Source organism: Sceloporus occidentalis, unplaced genomic scaffold, assembly GCF_023333645.1.
Source record: "Sceloporus occidentalis isolate IW3139 unplaced genomic scaffold, rSceOcc1.0.p SCAF_51, whole genome shotgun sequence".
Classification (NCBI taxonomy): domain Eukaryota; kingdom Metazoa; phylum Chordata; class Lepidosauria; order Squamata; family Phrynosomatidae; genus Sceloporus; species Sceloporus occidentalis.
In genome coordinates, this window is record NW_028317031.1 from 3,718,198 (window position 1) to 3,736,845 (window position 18,648).

Genomic DNA, 18,648 nt, shown 5'->3' on the forward strand with positions numbered 1-18,648 from the left:
TCTCTGTATGTAAAATAGGCCATGACAGCACACAGGAGCCACACACCTATGGTTCCTAAAATGCCTACAATAATTTTTATGGAAGTGGCTATAGATATACTTTATGGATTTAAAAAAAACAAATTTGCTCCCTAGCTTTGTATGGCTGACTCCCACATTTTGCTATGTCTCAACCCATAGCATACAAACGTGTGTAGAAACATTTTTTTTGCTTTTTTGTGTAATATGAGACCGTAGAAAAAAAGATTCCCAAATGTTTGGCATTATATTGTAAGTCTTGAATTCCAAGCATATCCTGTACAATGCATCCAAAAGCTTGTTACAAGGGACATTCTGTTCTGTAGCAATATTTTTCTTAAACTAAGGTAATATGGCCAGATATTTAGATTTGTTCGTAGAGCATCACACACAGATTTAATTTTTGCGTTAATGTAGTGGTTACAAAACAAAATCAGACTATTTTAGTCTACCGCCACTAATTTAATCTGCGCACACATTCCATTACGTAAGTACTAAGTATACTTAATTGTTTAATGTAGGATTTGGAAAAGGGACAGATCCACTGCTATAAGCATCAGGAGAAGAAAGAAAATGCTATTCTAGGCCTGTCTTGAAAAACAAGGCCCAACTGGAGCCTCACATCTATTTCATTTTTGGCCCTCTGGATTTACATATCTTTGTAGTCAGCACATTTACAAAATCTAAAGAGCACAGCCTTAATACTTCTCTTTATTTCCTATTTAAGATAAGGTTATCTGTTGTGTAGCTGAGGCAACCATTCAGCAAGTACTGGCCTCTTCCAACGCTATATACTGCTTTGGGGACTACATTTATTGAGGAGAACAGCAGCGTTGTGTTTATTTTTTGATGACAAAAATCAGGATATGCGCAACCCGCTCGCTACTTTTTTCTGCTCATGTAGTACATGGCCAGTGGCTGGCCCAACGCTGGAGATCAGGCGAGTATGTCGGCCAAGGCACCACTGGGCATATGTATTGCCCTATATGAAGCAGTGCTTCCCTGCGTCTCTAGGTTATTTTTTTTACATTTCTTGGTAAGAAAGCAGTATTTGAGGATGTTCTGAGGATTTGCACAGTCCCTGCCGAAAATAATGTCTAACTGGAGCGAGCCCTGCAGCAATATATGCAGCCAGCCTGCAGGGGGCATCACAGCGAGCTTCAGAGAGTTGTGCACTTGAATGCAAGGATGGCAGCATTAGGGGGTGTATCAAAGCTATGCTCAATAAAGGAGTTTGTTTCATTATCAATGAGCTTTTTATGTAAAACCTGTAAATAAGATACATTCACATTAAAGATCAGGATTGGTGGCAGAGCTTGGCTATGCATAAGCACGATGGGAAAAAATGGCTATTAAAACAAATGTAAAAGGGTATCATGCTATGGGGTACAATATTGCTTCTTTAATTTTTCTTAGAGAATAAAGGAATTTATAAACATTTTAACAGGGTGTTCTTGAGTTTCCCTATCTACAAGATGTCCCTTATGACGAACCAGTACATCCAGCCTTTTTTGCAGCAGCAGTGACATCTCCTTGCTGCTGCATTGGCAGCCTAGACTAACATCAGAAGAGGTCAGCATCACTGGCTTCCTGCTGACAGATCGCGTGTAATGGCCGCCCTGCGTGAGAGTCTGTAAATCGTTGTCAATGTTGGCGCCCGCCGGAGAGATGAGAGCCAAGAGGGTCTGCAGATCCTGCTGAAATTACTGATTGCTCTCCCTTCTGGCTGATCACCCACATTGCAATCAGCAATGCAGGGCTATGGAGCCATACTTGCTGATCACTAGTGTGATCAGTGCAGGGGAAATCAGAGGGAGGAACAAAGTTTCCCACACTTCCAAGAAGCAGAATTATTTTTGAAAAAAAGGAATACAAATAAAAAAGAAAAATAAACTTTATAGGGAGCCCATAAGATTTTATAGAGATACAAAAAGGAATCCCCATCCATACTGCACCGAGAAAATTATATTTTGCCCTAGCACTATAAGTAAAAGAATTATATATATATATATATATATATATATGAAAAATATGTTCTGCACTCTAGAACATAAAAATATGTATGTGGATATTCCTGTAACCAGGGAATGCTGCCAAACCTAGGTAAGGGTAACTGTTCAACAGGTGCACTTCTGTGTTACCGTGTACTAAACACCATTTGTAATAAGGGGTACTGTTCCACCTATTCTGCTTAGCAGTTTTGTTAAATAAACACATTAAAAATGTTTTATTCACGTAAAATGTATTTTTTATACATTTGCCAGGAACACAAAAGCAGACTGGTTCTTAAAACCTTTTTAAAAGTTTGTTTTGTTTTGTGTGATTAAACCTACAGAGTGAACAATACAACAGCACCTTTGACCAAACCACATCCATTACTCATGTAATCATCTACCAGCCCTTGCTATCTACACTTGGATGCCCCCTAAATATTATTTATTAATCTTTCTGTAACACTCATCTACAGACACCAGACAAGCCAGAAGGCTTGTTTTTCCCTCAGAAATCTCATGACGCTGCCACAACCACAAGGGATTCTGGGTAGGTGCATGCAGGTAAGGTCAACAATAACTTTTTGCCTCTATAACCACTTCATACATTCCCGAGTTTTGTCTAAAGGCTGTCCTGTACAGCGGGCAATTACTTTCAAGAGATCCATGTATAAAGTGGATATAGAGGCAAAAGGTGATAATTGTTAACATTACTTGCATGTGCCTACCCAGAATCCCTTGTGGTTGTGGCAGCGCCATGAGATTTCTGAGGGAAAAACAAGCCTTCTGGCTTGTCTGGTGTCTGTAGATGAGTGTTTAATAATGCTTCTAATACGCCCTTAATTTTAGTGGAAGGGTTTTCCATCACCTTTACCCACCATAACTTATATAATGGTATTTCTTGGCTACCCCAAGCCTCACGTACTAGGCTGTTATCACAACTTAATGCTAATGAGTCCTGTTAAGGATGAAAAGGTAGCCCATGCTGTTTTTTGGCTAAAATCAAGTGTAGTACGGTGGTGGTGGTGATGATGATGATGATGATAATAATAATAATAATAATAAACTTGATGCTCTGCCTTAAGGCTGAGATAGCATGGAGGTGTGCACTTAAGCCCCAGCTTGCGGTTGCCTGGGCCACTTTCTATGTTTTGCACCTTCCACTATTGATGTGATTTGCATAAAAAGCACTGATGGCCTTGCTACTTGAGCACCTTTCTTTCCTTGACCCCTATGGGCTTGAAAGTGGAATTTTTTTTTTATATTGGCCAAGGATGGGTGAGCGCCTTATTTATTTTCACGATTTGCACTATGTGCATGTGTGCCGAATAATTGGGTTTCCAAATCACGGCTTTTGAACACGGCAAGGAATTGATTTTGTTTTTGGATCACTTAGCACTTTGTATTTTGAGCACTGCACTCCAGCAGTGGAACTGGACTTTTCGCCCTGGCATGTAGTGTGATGTCGTGTGGCTCCCTACCTCTTCTGTACAGTGGTCCTCCTTTTCGGAGGTGGACCAGAAGACCCGGCCCTCCTGCAGCTCTTATGGCCGAGGAGGGAAGAAACTGGGTCTGACATGTCCCTACGGGGAATGCCAGACGAAGACATGAAAAAGTATCAGGCTTCTGCTGCTTTTAAGCACAGAGCATGCACAGAGAAGCACGACACCTCGGGCTTCCAAAAACAAATTAAAAGAAATAAAAAATAAAAAAGCTGTCCATGAGCGGTGATCTGGCTATTGCACCTCTTCCTGAGTTTTGTCTAAAGGCTGTCCTGTACAGCGGGCAATTACTTTCCAGGGATCCATGTATAAAGTAAAAACAAACCAATCCTGTTCCCGGGATCAAGAATACCCTTATAATATCAGATCATATATACTGTTGATGGCTGCAGTCCTAACAACAGAAATAATTGAATTATGACCAGTGACACAGGCTTATTAAAAACTCAGACGAATAGCTAATTAGCCCAGACCTCTGATGAAGCTCTGAGGAGCGAAACATGTCAGGGGGGGGCTATTCCTCTGAGTTTTTAATAAGCCTGTGTCACTGGTCATAATTCAATTATTTCTGTTGTTAGGACTGCAGTCATCAACAGTATATATGATCTGATATTATTAGTGTTACACAACTGTGGGCATATGCCCTTATGTTACAGTGACGTATACCTTTCGTGGTAGGACATTATTACTGGTGTTTTTAAAAATCCTTTTTTTGGTTATACCTTTTAACAAACATATTAATAAAAGTTATGTTTTAGGGTGGGGTTATAATAAGGGTATTCTTGATCCCGGGAACGGGATTGGTTTGTTGTTAGTTGTAAGTTACCCTTGTCCCCGCTGGGGCATTATTTTGGAATTGTCCATGTATAAAGTGGATATAGAGGGAAAAGGTGATTATTGTTGACCTTATTTGCATGTGCCTACCCAGAATCCCTTGTGGTTGTGGCAGCACCATGAGATTTCTGAGGGAAAAACAAAATACATTTCTGTTTAAATGCTCGTTTGGTCACTATATTAATTCACTGGGAGAAACCTAGGAACACAACCTGCCTAACATATTAAATCTCAGACCTTTTCAGGGTTTCATGATATACAAAACCTAATAAAACATTAATCTCAGAAATGTGAAGGATGTGGTCAATGCATGGGGAGCCCAATATGTTTTGTTAATTGTGCTGGGAGTTATGGCAATTTCATTCAATTTGATGATTCATTTACAGAAAATTGTGCTCGGCAAACTTTCCGCTATAAAATCTCCCTACAGTAACGTTGCATTTCTCTCCTTCAGAAAGAGATTGTGTTATTTCTGAACCTACGTTACAGTAATAATGTCACTGGTTCCACTCAAGGGTCATTCAGGGACAGGCAGAGAACATACGCAATTAAATGATCAGGGCTGGTCTTAACTCCAGGCATCTCAGACGGCTGCCTGTGGCGCCTGAATCGCGTATGTGATTTGTCCCATGGTAACTGGCCCAAAGTGGAGAAAGCCCCTGAGCCACTAAGAGCAGATTACCCTAGTGGGGCAAAAATCTCTATCCCCTTCTTTATTCTTCTGATGTCTCTTACCTAAGAACTCAACATATGCTGGGAACGCATATACAGAAAGGATGCAAGATGCTCACCAAGAACAAACAGGCACTTCATAGCCTGCCTTATGGTGCGTCCCCACCTGAGAGCATCTCAAATTGTTTCTCTCTTGTACCATAACAGAGAAAAAAATCTGTATGTCAGCTGGATCACACCCAAAAGGGCAGTCCAGAACCAAAACAAGAGGCAAAAATCAGGATCTTGAATAACAAAACAAAGCTCCTATTATGGTTAAGCAAAACCCAGCTTTATTGACGAAACAATCAACACCAGCCTCCAAGAACCTTACAGTAGGCTTGCGGTGACTTATAACACAAAGAATATGCAAAATATAATACGCAAAACACAATATGCAGACTTCATGCAAATTAGAATACAACATAAATTGCCATTAACTTGCACAATTTGGGCATTAGAACCAGTAATACCCTCGTAAACTACATGTCTCTGTGTTGGGGTGAATCTGAGGGAGCAGCATCAATCCCGGGGTACCGTTGGATAGCTCAGGCCCCTAGATGTCCCAGTCCAAGCAACATCCTGATCCATGGGCATAACCCCGAGCAGCCACAATGTTAAAGGTCCCTGGGAATATTACAGTGGGTATTCCTGGAACCTAGCAACCAGAGAGCTTATCAACCCGTGCAAAGTTTAAAAATAAATAAATAAATAAATAAATAAATAAATAATAATAATAATAAAAAAAAGGTGTGTCCCCCACACTCACCTCGGGCGCTCTTACGCCATCCCCATCCCTAAGGCCAGTACTCACTTGATCTTAGCCAAAAGGCAAAAAAGCCTTGACCCTTATGGGCTTGGAATACGAAGATTTAAAAAAAAAAAAAATCCAGCCAAGGCTGAATGGTTGGATGTTTTTTTGCTTTGGCCTCATGAATTGCTCTTCTTTGAGTGGAAGACCAGGCATATCCCTATGGTGTGTGCTTTGTCAGAAGATTTACGGAGGTTCTAGCTTTTGCTGCGGCTCTAAACTGGGCACACAGAGCACCCTCACAGTGAAGCAGTTGAATCTGCACCTCAGGGTTAAAATTAAAAAAAAAACAGGTACATAAATCCAGGTGGAGGAACCAGCTCTTGCACTGCAATTAGTGTCCAACCCAGGGGTCCACACTCTATAAATGGAGGTACACAGTCTATAAACCAGTTATATGGAGGTTTGATCCAACTCTATTACAACCTGGTCAGAGGGAGATCTCAGATCTCCTCATCTGCTTTCTAGTGCAACCTGTAGTTGGTCTAAATCATATGCATCAACACGCTCCTGATTACAGGTGTAGCTTGCACCCATACAGGCTACCAAAATGGGAATAAACCCACCAGGCAATGCCCATGCTGTTTAAGCGACTAGTTCTTCCTGCTTAGTTAAAGTAATATTATACTATTCTACATAATTCTTTCTTTCTGTTGCCTTTATGGTCATGTCATAAAAGCTGGAATCCAAAATAATTCCCAAACAGCAGTGCCAGCTTAAAAAAACCTAAATGTGTCATAAACTACAGATATTTCCACATAACATAAAGAATCATTTTATTATGGACTGTTTTGTGCATTTACTTTAGGGTAAGCTTTCCAGGCCTCAGGAAGGTATGCGTTAATAGCATCCGCCTGCCAAGGCTGAGCGAGTGATACAGTTCAGACCATGAGTAAGAAAATCCTGGGTGCGATTACACTATATGTGTCAGTCTGTCTGTCTATCTTCTCTAAGCCACATTAGACCTCCAGGCAAGGACATCTTGCTGATATACATTTAACTGGAGCCATACCAGTCAGATATTAATGGTCGCTGTATCTTCAGGAATGCTTTGCTCTCCATTGCCATGTTGCTGGCTCCGTTTGCTACAATGTGTTAGCCAGGGCCGGTCAGTGTGACTGGGACACAAGGCAGACTCAACCAAGAGTCGCCGTTGGCTTTCTCCAGATGTGGGCATCCTTGCTTGCTATGTCTAGTGATGTCCCAACTACACCTCACTCAAAAGTCTGCCACGTATATGTCTGGGGATGATGCTTCCCGTTTACGAAGCAAACATTTTGGGGCTATACTGCCTGTGTGTGGGGGGGTGATGGATATTTTCTTCCTTAATAATAAGTAACACAATTGAAGATGCTCCTAAGGCGGGTTTAATGTAGAGGAAGTTATTTAGCATTGACTATTTTTGCCTAGGCCACTCTTTAATTTTGTATTTTTTTTTTTTAAATACCGTATTTGCTCGATTATAAGACGACCCCCCAAAATCAAAATATTAATTTAGGAAAAAAACAAAAAGCCTGAATATAAGACTACCCTATAGGAAAAAAGTTTTACTAGTAAATATTAATTCATGTAAACTATTTTTTCATATTTAATGCCTTATACCCCTCTATTTGCCACTCTGCCCCATGATGTGCCTTTAAACCTTCCATATGCCACTCTGCCTCCAAAAATGTCTTATACCCTCCTATATACCACTGTGCCCCATGATATGCCTTATACTCTGGCATATATGGGGTTAAAAGGCATATCATGGGGCTGAGTGGCATATTGGGGGTTAAAATGCATTTCTGGAGATATATATATATATATATATATATATAACTGCTAACAGCAATCACACTCCTATCAAGCCAAGGCAGCCAGTACATGCTGGAACCTGGGGATGAAAGTAGTGTGATTACAGCCTCCCTATGCCATGCTACCACCCCCACCCCCCTTACACATCCATGCTATCACACACACACTCATTCACAAACATTTAAATACTCATTCATTTCATTAATCACACATACTTGCTCAAAAACCCTCCCCCACCCCCTTACCTGAACTGCAGATCTCCCACTCGCAGACTTCTCCAGGGGCCCGACTGTGCGAGCAACTTCTCTGGCCCCGCCCCCAGAGGAAGGAGGGGGGAGGTAGAGTTACGTGAGGACTGTGCTAGCTTCCTGTTCTCCTGCTGCTTGTAGCAGAGACGCTGCTCACGACCAAATCCCGGTAAGCAGCCTGGCCCCAGCAGACATTTTTTTGAGGTCTGATTATAAAACGAGGGGTATTTTTCAGAGCATTTGCTCGTCTTATAATCGAGCAAATACGGTACATACAACGCTTACTGTGCTTACAGTAGCGAAGCAGCCTATGAAGGATATGATGCGTGGATAGGGTTGGGTTACTTGTATTGCTTCTTGGTACTTGTGAGTACCACGTTTGAGAAGAACCTTCTCTAGCGTAACATCACAAGAGATAAACTTCATAAAGTGTAAATGATTTATTTGAAACTATCTAGCTGGTCAATCCTACCATTACAACATAATGAATAACACAAGCAATATGGAGATGCCAATAATGTTAGGAACACTAATTTTAATCTACTCATTTATTCGTAAATCTGAAACAGATTATAAAAACACAACAAAAGCCAGCTTTTGCAAGGTCCATTCTGAGCTGCTCAGAACTTCTAAGTGAATTCTTAAGCTTTTTAATGCTTTCACCTCCAGAGGCAACCGTTGTTTACAGAAAAGCAAAGTAAGGCACGAAACTGACACAAGGCAGGTCCTCCTGCACAGCGAGGACGGTGAGATAGATGGTGTCTCCTCGCGTTCCTCATAGGTCTCTCTCAGCATTGGGAACAACCTGCTGGTCAGAAGGATAAGAAGATCACACAGTTGTTTTCTAATTTAAAAATAAAAGGAGATCCATGACAGAAATTAAAAAAACATTGGTAGAAGCGCTGTACAGTTAATAATTTAAAGATGATGTGCCACCTACTTAACACCTTTAAAAAAAAAAAAAAATGCATTATTTAAAATATCATTTAAAGCACTGCTAAACCCCAAAACCATTACTAGAAATATTTATTCAGGAATGTTTGTCTTATGGCTAGAAAGTAATTTTTTTTTTATTTGTTCATGTAATGAACTATATTCTTATTACTCACTTTCATGGTGTGTTATATTTTGCCTTTTGTGAAGGCAAACCAGGTAAACTAAAAAGACAGATATTGCTCTTGAATAGTGAATAGAAAATAACATGACATGTAAGCTATGCAGGTAACCCTACACTGGGGTATAAATATCTATATTTTAATACAAAATGTTTTTGTTCACTTTTTTTATATTGTCCTACAATTCCATCTACTCCACACACAATTATGTAATACTATTTAAAATGCACACAAAATATTGTAATGGAAATACACAAAAATATATGCTCACTGCCATAGCGGATATCTACATGTATGGTCGTTAGTTCTTTCTGTGTGAGTTGGGTCGAGATAATCAATAGTTAAAGCGAACAGAGTATCAAAGCTTGGCAGAAGCTGTATTCATTCTCACATACTTGGAGTTAAAGGTTTTATCTTTTCCTGTATTCTTCTTCTTCCTCTTCTTCTTCTCTCTCTTTTTCCATTTCCTTCTTTTTGGTCACCTTGCGCAAGGACAGATGACTCTCAATGTCCAGGACTTGCAGTTTGTCTAAACCATGGAAGGCAGTCTCTTTTACTGTCTCAGGAGTGAGCAGGTTAAACCTAAAGAACAGATGGTCAGACAGTGAACACGAGAGGATAAAACATCTTTGGGAGCAGGGCTGAACTGGGAATGAAAAGCAGCCCTGGAAATATTTGGACACCAGCCCCATATATTTTTTTGGTAGTCAAGCTCATGTGCCCATACACCACACCAGGGGTATAACTAGAAACCACAGGGCCCTGGGGCACCCCAACTTCACCAGCAACATGTCCCACAGTGCCACCTTTGCACCCATCTTTGTCCCCCAATCAGCTTTTCTGTGCCATCTCTGCCCCTGAAACAGCCTGCCTATGCAGCCTCTGCCCATGAGACAGCCTGGCTGTGCCACTCTTGCCACTGAAACAGCCTGCCTGTGCCACCTCTGTCCCCACTATCTCTCTCCCCTAAACAGCATACCGGTGCCACCTCTGCCCCTTTAACTGTCTGCCTGTGCAATCTCTGTCCCCTTAACAGCCTGCCTGTCCCATTTCTCCCCTAAACACTTGTTTAGTGGGTCCTCCTCTCATTAGGCTAGTTAACTCTCAGGGCTTGAGTCAAGATGTGACGAGGACACTCCTGATGTGGGACAAAGACTCCAAATATGTTACAGGACCTCTTCCACAACTGTCAAAAAATGTATTGATATGTATAAACGAGTGACATCTTAACAGAAACTTTTATTGTAATAATGTGTTGTGCGTGACAGGATACAATCTTACATGATTAAGTCACAGGACCTGGAATGCAGATAACTAACAAAATACTGCAGAACAGGAATGGACTGAAAATTAAAATGAGCACTTTAAGGCCCACAGCTGATAAATGACATGTGTGCAGTCACCTGTTATATACATGGCACCACACACTACAAATGTATGATCCTGCAGCTACATGTATACCCAGGAAGAGGAATAAAGATACGTATGCGGGAAGTGCCATCAGTGTGCCCCATGGCCAATCCAGGCCATTTAATACCTGTAGTGACGTATTTATGTACTCTGTGTCACTTTAACTACCTGAGGAAGATCCTCTTTATGTTAGGGGTGGATTCGAAGGCATTGTCAGACACCGTGACAATCCGGTTGTTCTGAAGGTACAGGTATTCGAGGCTCTCGGGGAGATCGGGTGGAACGTACGACAGCTGATTTCCTGACAGGTCAAGCAACTGAAAGAGAAATAAACCACTTCAATCAGCAAGAGACCTCCATGTGTGGGACAGTAAAATACGTAGGTGAATGTGAGAGCATTGTGGATGTGTGTGAATGTAGTGTTTGAATTCACAAACACCTACAAACGTTCAGTCTATTGTTTCCAGGTTTGATGATTCATATAAAGAGCAATCCTGCGTAAGTGACGTGGAACATTTCACTAGTGGTAATGGTGATATCTCTGCTCTTTCTAAACAGTCCTTTCTGTATTCTGCTCTCTGTATTTTCATGTTTCCCACCCCCTGTAGCTGCTTTTCTGGGGATCTCATCAGTTTTTAACTTACAATGGTCATTAAATTCTCTACGCCTCTAAGATGTTTCCCATGCCAAGTTATGATAAATGCAAGCAATTTTAACAATGGAGGTACGGGGTGACAGGAATAAATATACGGTAATTTGCAGGGGATACCAGGAGATCTTTTCCTGTCTCACTGTTATCTAACAAATGTTTGTATACTGAGACATTATCTTCTATAGATTATCTCCATGCATATATTGTCTGAGAACATCATTCTTATAAAACATTATTTTGAATTGCATAAAAAATGCAGGAAAAGCCATAGATAAAAAAAAAAGTTGTTCGCACTTGCTATCATTGTTCAAGTTTGGATATTTTAATATTTAAAGTTTTGGTGTGTTATAGACACACATGCTTTTCTGTAACAATGCTATGTGTTTTATATGCTTGACCCTCCTACATCTCAGCATTTAGATGTAGACAGAAGACGCGAAGAACTGGAGAAGCCACCTCACCTGGAGACTACTGAGTTCTGCCCAGGCTCCCGTATAGATAGAGTTGATCTTAAGTTTATTGTTGCTCAGATAAAGCTCCTTCAACTTTGTCATTCCAGCCAGGGTATCGTGGGGAATTGTGCTGATTTCATTCTCCTTCAACTTCAGAATCTCTAAGTTTTTTGGGAGTCCATGTGGCACAGACTTCAGGCTGTTGCCCGATAGCTCTAGCGTCTTGAGGAGCCTTAGTTTTCGGAAAGCATCCCGGTGGACCGTGCTGCTCATAATCTTGTTGTAGCTGAGGTTTAGGTCTTCCAAGAAATACGTGGTGGCAAAATCATTCTTGGAAATGCTGGAGATCTGATTGTGAAGAAGCATCAGGGTCTTAACCCTCCGAGGGAGTCCTGCTGGCACCTTCTCAAGCATGTTATTGTACATATGCACAGTATGCAACTTCTTTAGGCCCGAGAAGGCATCTGGATGAATTCCTCGAGCCCTGAGTTTATTATTATGAAGAAGAAGGTACTCAAGATTTCTTATCTGGGTCAGGACATCATTGGAAATTGACCTGATGTTATTCTTTTCCAGATGGAGTATAACAATGTTACGTGGCAATCCACTTGGAATGTGCATGAGATTATTACTTGATAGATCTAGGTATTCCAGCTTGTTCAATTTCCTAGAAACAAGTGATTACAGCACAAACGGTATTATTAATTATAATTTATTCCTTAATGCCACAGGCAATTCTTCTAAAAACAACACCTCATTTTCTTTTAATTTAACAGTGTAGGGAAAGATGTTTTTGGATTGACTCAGCAAAGAAACAAAGCTCATGGACATGTTCACGTGGATCTGAATACACGCTAGTTGAGACTAAAAGGAACGGTAAACACCTATGACATAGTATGTTTTAAAACGAGCCTCGGACAGTAACTCACGTAAATGTCTCATTGTCCATTCCTTCACTGGTGATGAGGTTGTTCTGCAGATACAGCTCTCGTAAATCAGACAGGTGACTGAATGCCCCCGGTGGGATCTTCTCTAGCTTGTTATTCTGGAAGAAGAGAAGTTGTGACAGACTATGAGGAATAAGTGTGATGGCGTGGCATTCTATGCAAAAATGTATTAGCTTTATCGAAATGCATGGACGAAAAGTTAATTAAAATAAGTAACAAATTTAAGTCAAATCTGTCTCTCTCTTTGGGAGAAATCTTTACAGACTATGATCAATCAAAGAGAAATCATTTTGACACCTTAAGGTATGACCCCCCCGGTTTTATTAAAAAAATTGAACAAGGTACCCCAGTCCCACCTTCAATCCCAGGTGCATTCAATGAGATCTAGAATCATCAGGGATATAATAGCTCAGGTACCTTGAGATGCAGTTTGTATAGCGCGGGGGGCAGGTTCTGTGGAACATGCTTCAGGAAGTTGCTGGACATTATAAGAATCTCCACGTTGTCTGAGCTGTTAAACATATTGCCAGGTAAGCCAGCGTCGGTCAGCTTGTTGTTATGCAGATACACCGACCTGTAGAGAGTGTAAAAAAAAGTCTATAAGACAAAAAAATATATACAAATACATCTGCTTTGTTTTAATTGCATTTCTATATATTAACAGTTATTAATCATCTAATAACCTGGTGTAAAAATGATGTCATCATAGATGTATTGTACTACAAGTTCAAACATGAGATACATATCTCCGTATCACCTGTACACACACATACACGTGCACACCCGTATACATCTACACGATGCTCTTCCACTCACCGTAAATTTGGTTTATGTCCAAATGTCATATCATAGATTTTAGTGATATAATTGGCTGCAAAGTCAGCGCTGATCAGAGAGCTTGGGAGGAACCTGGGAGCCAGCGTCAGCTACAAAGAAGAAAAATATATATAACATTTGCAAACAGAGTCTTGTTAATGGTTGTAATTTAAAGCACTGGTAAAGAATTTATAATGGATAAAAGCCAGGGAAGTGTCGTTATCTGGAAACATTTAATGCTACTTTTTCCATGTTAAATAAATGCAGAGAGAAAGATCTTTGGTAGGAAGCTAAATGCCTCTTTAGTTGTAACATCTTCTGAAATCTGATGTTTCTAAAGATTTTGTTTCCGGATAAGGAATATATGGTGTTGCTTTGTTTGGTATATACTATACTTTCTTTACCTCTAGTGCAAACGAATATAAGACTGTTATGGAAAAATCCACGTTTTCATATCTCAATAAACAAATCTTACAGAATTCAAGTGGGAGTTATTGTTATAGAACAGCTGGAGAACAAGTCCTCTGGCTCAAGCAGGCAGGGGCCACACATACAGGTTCCAATGACGTAGGCATTAACATCATTCCAAATAGAATGGACTACACTGTCTAACAGGCTCGTAAAAGGCTTTATATTCCTGCTTAGTCAGTCTAAGGCTTAATGTGCAAACAGCTTAATAGTAACTTCATCCCTGAAACTTTTTCTGCTCTTACAGGCTGTAAAGTAAGTGACAAATCCCCGACACATCTCAGTTAATCTGGCGCTTCAATCCAGAACGTGTTCTAGGCCAAACATAATACAAGCTTGGAGAGGAACAGTCCGGAAAGAGCCAAAGAACATCTGAATGCACCGTTATCTGGCTTGGATCTCTGGATCGGCTTCAATGAGTCCTGAGCCAGACCGCTGCTTTGTGTAACAGCGAGAAAAACCTCCCGCTACAGGCGCAACTGGCTCGTATGGCTCCGGTGTGCCAAGACAAGGCTCCGGGAATCCTTTATAATTGGCAAATTTCATACATACTGGCTAGGAATAAATATTTATTTACACATATCCGTGGCGCCCGTATTGTAATGTAAAGCTTGGAAACTGTCAAAGTTCCTTAGTAATTTTAGATGAAAGTTGGTTTACAATTTCCAAGAAAAAAGTATATAATATAAAGGTTAATGGCAGATAAGACCCAGTCGGCCCTTCTAGTCTTCCTGTTTTTCCTCTAAATACTCAGATCTTAATCATTCCTTAGTCTCATCTTAGATTCATATACGTGATACATGGCATCAGGTTAGCTTTATCAGGTTATCCACATAGGTATATCGTGTTCTTTTGTCCTTCAGTTGCGTTGCATTTCTATAGCTGCCATACTATGAATGAACAACAATCAACATACTGCATATGCGTGATCATTGCCAACCATACCATAGAAAGGAGATATATATATATATATATATACCCCTATATCTTTGTAAAATATCTTATTCCATCAATTAGATGCCTTGCAGAGATCTTGATTTTCAACCTCCCCAAACCAAAGGTGGTGTCTCCATGTGTACTTTTTGGAATAGTATTGTTGGATGAAACAGAATGGCAGCACTTTATTAAATGTTTGTAGAGACCTTGGTCCAGCCATAAGTAACACAATCAAACATGGCTACACAAGTCCTGTTCTTTAGAGTTGCAAACACACCCAGAATTCTACACTGTCTGTAAACAAGTAGTTTAATGAGTTTTTAATTGAGATGTCTGCGCTGAAGCTAGGACATCAACAAACTGGGGCTTGTTTGCAGCTCAGGAGAGCTGGAGTTGTGCATCATTTTGTGGTATCTGGAATTCAGTCTTGCCCATCTACCTTTAAAGTAACATTCAATAATTGTGGTAACAAATTTCCATTAGATTTTATTTTACTTCAATCTCCATTTTTAAGATGCATTACACCCCCCAGACGTCCATCATCTTAACTTATGTCTTATTTCTTTGATTTATGACATTTAGCCCATCAAGTCTGATATCTTGTGTATAAATGTAGTCACAGGACCAAAAACATGGGTACGTCCCTACATCGGAAGCCTCTTGTTAGTATATACAGTATATATATATATATATATATATATATATATATAAACTTTTTGGAGGTTTTATTGCAAACACAAACCAAAATAATGTTATACAGTGATATCGTATCAGACCCACCCAGTTTTATGTTTAATGGCACAAAAAGATAAGAAGTGAATGAGGGGCATGGGGAACATGAGAAGTATGGATCAAATTCTCACCAATCACGCCAGTGTGGTTTAAAGCAAAATATTTCCCCCACTCAGAAACACGTTTGGGCACACTTGTCAGAATTTCCGAGCAAACGCAGAATATATGCCCATTAGCTAATGATATACAAATGATCTGTGAGTGTATCATCTTCTTGATCTTACAATTATTTCTTGTGGTCAGGATTTGCCCACAGCACAATGTACCATGTATGCCACAGGGTTAAATTTCACTGAAGCAGTAAAAACATCACCAAGCTAAGAAAGGTTCTTGCCAGTTCTCATGGAAAAGAGCCCAGCATTAGTGCTTCGGAAAAATGTCAACTCATAGCAGGGTGAAATGTTCTCGTCTTTTAACCTAAAACATCCCCAGGTTTGGCAAACTATTTCAGCATGCTTTCTAATTTATTTTTTTTAAATAAGTTTTTTTTATTTGGACTTCAGTTCCCACATTTTTCAGGATCAAAAAAAGAATGTCTAATTTTAAAGCGTCAACCTTGCCTTAATTTATATGGGGTTTTTATATAATAAAATAGCTTCTCTTCTACCCTTTATACTCCAAGAAGTCCTGCATCTGAGAGAAAGTGGGTAATGAAAGCCGTGGATGTACACATAAAAAAATGGCAGATTTTGGGGCTTTTTGGTGAATTAAGCCAAAGCTAAAAGTCAAACTGGGGTCACTGACAAGGATGGACAATGAAATAACGGCAGCTGAAAGTAGTAATGCATACAATGTATATCCCTTGTGGTCTTTAACTTTATTTCATTTGGTGGTTGTGATGTGACCTAAGTACAGTGAGGTATTTTGGATAGGTGTTGCCCGGTGCCTGACCCAGAGCAGCACCCCAGCCACCCCACTCCAATGCCTCCAATGCCGAGTGCCGGGGTATGATGTTATATCCCAGCGTGCGGCATATTAAGGATGTACAATGCCGGACGGGTTTGCTATGGAGGCTGTGCATAATATGGGCCAGCTACAAGGTTCATTTCTGATCTCCTCAACCAGCCCATGGAGTGGTGGCACAGCGGGGAATCTGATCACCTAATAGGATATAAACTCAACTCTCAAGAAGGCGTAGGGTTTTACCGACCTGCTTACCTTATTGTTTGCAAGGTACAGATAACTAAGGCTCTCCAACTGCTCAAACAGGTCATCAGGGATACCTGGGAATGAGAGAAAACCCTATCACTATTTTGTAACGTTATGCAGCCCATAGTAAACGTGCGCAGTACACCATGGTAGTAAATCTTCTGTCATTCTGCTTGGTCTGTGCTGATTAATTAACCACCTCTGCCGGATCACACACAATCCAATAATGGATTGAGGAGGACTCATTTTGGTTTGCGCTCTTCAGCTTTTGATGAACTGGGTCAAGCCATGCTCTTATCGTGAAGATAGTTCGCCCAGCTGTGATATCATCTATTCTATAGGTTCCTAAGATCACCTCAATGATCTCCTTCCATTATGTAAATTAATTATCACGCAGTATTATATGTTTCTTCTCAATGGATCGTTAAACTGATTGCTTCTAATTTAGAATTGAAAGTTCTAACATCCAATAGAAATGTTGCATCCCTTTTCTAAATGCCCTTAAAGTGGGAAAAATTTGTATTACGGCATACAATGTATACGTTAAAATGCTTTTTATAAGCTATGATAATGCATACAGAGAACCCGATAACGGTGCTGACATCCTACCTCGTGATGCCAGACGGTTATTCTGCAGGTTGAGGGTCTCCAGTTTGTAAAGTCTAATGAGATCTTCGGGGGGTATCTCTTGAATTTGGTTATTCTGTTTCAATACACAAAAAAGCAAAAGCCAAATTAGGGATAATTACATTTATACTGTGTGTTAAAATATTACAGTTGTGAAGAACACCAAGAAGTTTGGGGGACCTCTTAGGACCAGGAGATGTTTCTTTCACTGGGGAGCACCACTTGGGTAGACCGCCTACTGTCTAATAAAGTAAAGAGGCAAAGTTAGTCTTTAACTGGAGTTTAAATTGGAAAGCACACCCATCAGCCATAACATTCTGACCACTGACAGGTGAAGTGAATAACACTGATAATCTGTCACTGGGTGGGATATATTAGGCAGCGAGTGAAGATTTCGTCCTCAAAGTTAGACGAAGCAGGAAAAGTGGGCAAGAGTAAGGATTTGAGCCGCTCTGTCAAGGGATAAATTGTGATGGCGAGACGACTGGGTCAGAGCATCTCCAAAACTGCAGCTCTCGTGGGGTGCCCATGCTGACCCCTGTCCACTGCCGAAAGCGCTTACAATGGGCACGTGAGCATAAAAACTGGACCACGGAGCAATGTAAGAAGGTGGCCCAGTCTGATGAACCACAGTTTCTTTTACATCACATGGATGGCCGGGTGCGTTGGTTACCTGGAGAACACATGACACCAGGATGCATCCATGGAGGCCGCACCTCACAACTTACAGGACTTAAAGGATCTGTTGCTAACGTATTGGTGCAGATACCACAGTGCACCCTCAGAGGTCTAGTGGAGTCCATGCCTCGACGGGTCAGGGCTGTTGTCGGCAAAAGGGGGATCTAGACAATATTAGTCAGGGTGTTATAATGTTATGGCTGATCGGTGTAAGGTTGCTCAAGAAACCCTGGAGAAAATGTTGCAATACTGGAGGGTCATGATCAGAAAGTTTGGCAAGTAGTATGGGGATGACAAAACAAGGCAGTTTAATGAATACAGTATAATGGTGGGTTTAAGGAATACAAGAGTCTACTTGAGCAAGATACCTGGCTGTTATTTATACCCTATTAGTGAAAACATGATTAAAAGATAAGAACAATGGAAACCAACACTGCAGAGTATATTTCACCTGCAGGGAAAGATGGTTGGTAAATTCAGGAAGGTCAACTGGAAACTCTTTCAGGTCTACTCCAGCGCAATCTACTACTCCTTCTTGGGTACAGGTGCAATCTTTAGGACAGGTGAGCTTAGGTTTGGTTTCTTCAACACGCTTGTCAACAACATCATCAGCATCCTCTTCTGGATCGATCTCTAAAATATAATCGTATTCTTTTTCCTCCTCCTCCTGTCCATGAATCCCATGGGAGGACAT

The 18,648-nt window shown here is 40.6% G+C and overlaps 1 protein-coding gene across 1 annotated transcript; it reads right to left on the reverse strand.

Moving 5' to 3' along the window:
- Positions 1 to 9,437: 9,437 nt before the first annotated feature.
- On the reverse strand, positions 9,438 to 18,648 carry LOC149288477 (podocan-like). Its single transcript, XM_089491655.1, has 9 exons — positions 18,406 to 18,648; positions 17,259 to 17,352; positions 16,659 to 16,723; positions 13,305 to 13,414; positions 12,906 to 13,062; positions 12,471 to 12,586; positions 11,551 to 12,208; positions 10,606 to 10,754; positions 9,438 to 9,609 (listed from the first exon to the last, which is right to left on the reverse strand). The coding sequence occupies exons 1-9, from the start codon at positions 18,646 to 18,648 to the stop codon at positions 9,438 to 9,440; spliced, it is 1,764 nt and encodes a 587-aa protein (XP_089347781.1).

Coding starts and splice junctions, on each gene's coding strand:
- LOC149288477 (XM_089491655.1), bottom strand. CDS start 18,648: ATGTCCTCCCATGGGATTCATGGACAGGAGGAGGAGGAAAAAGAATAC. Junction 10,755..11,550: donor CAGAACTCAGTAGTCTCCAG/GTGAGGTGGCTT, acceptor TTTCTCTTTCAG/TTGCTTGACCTGTCAGGAAA. Junction 9,610..10,605: donor ATAAAGAGGATCTTCCTCAG/GTAGTTAAAGTG, acceptor TCTGTTCTTTAG/GTTTAACCTGCTCACTCCTG.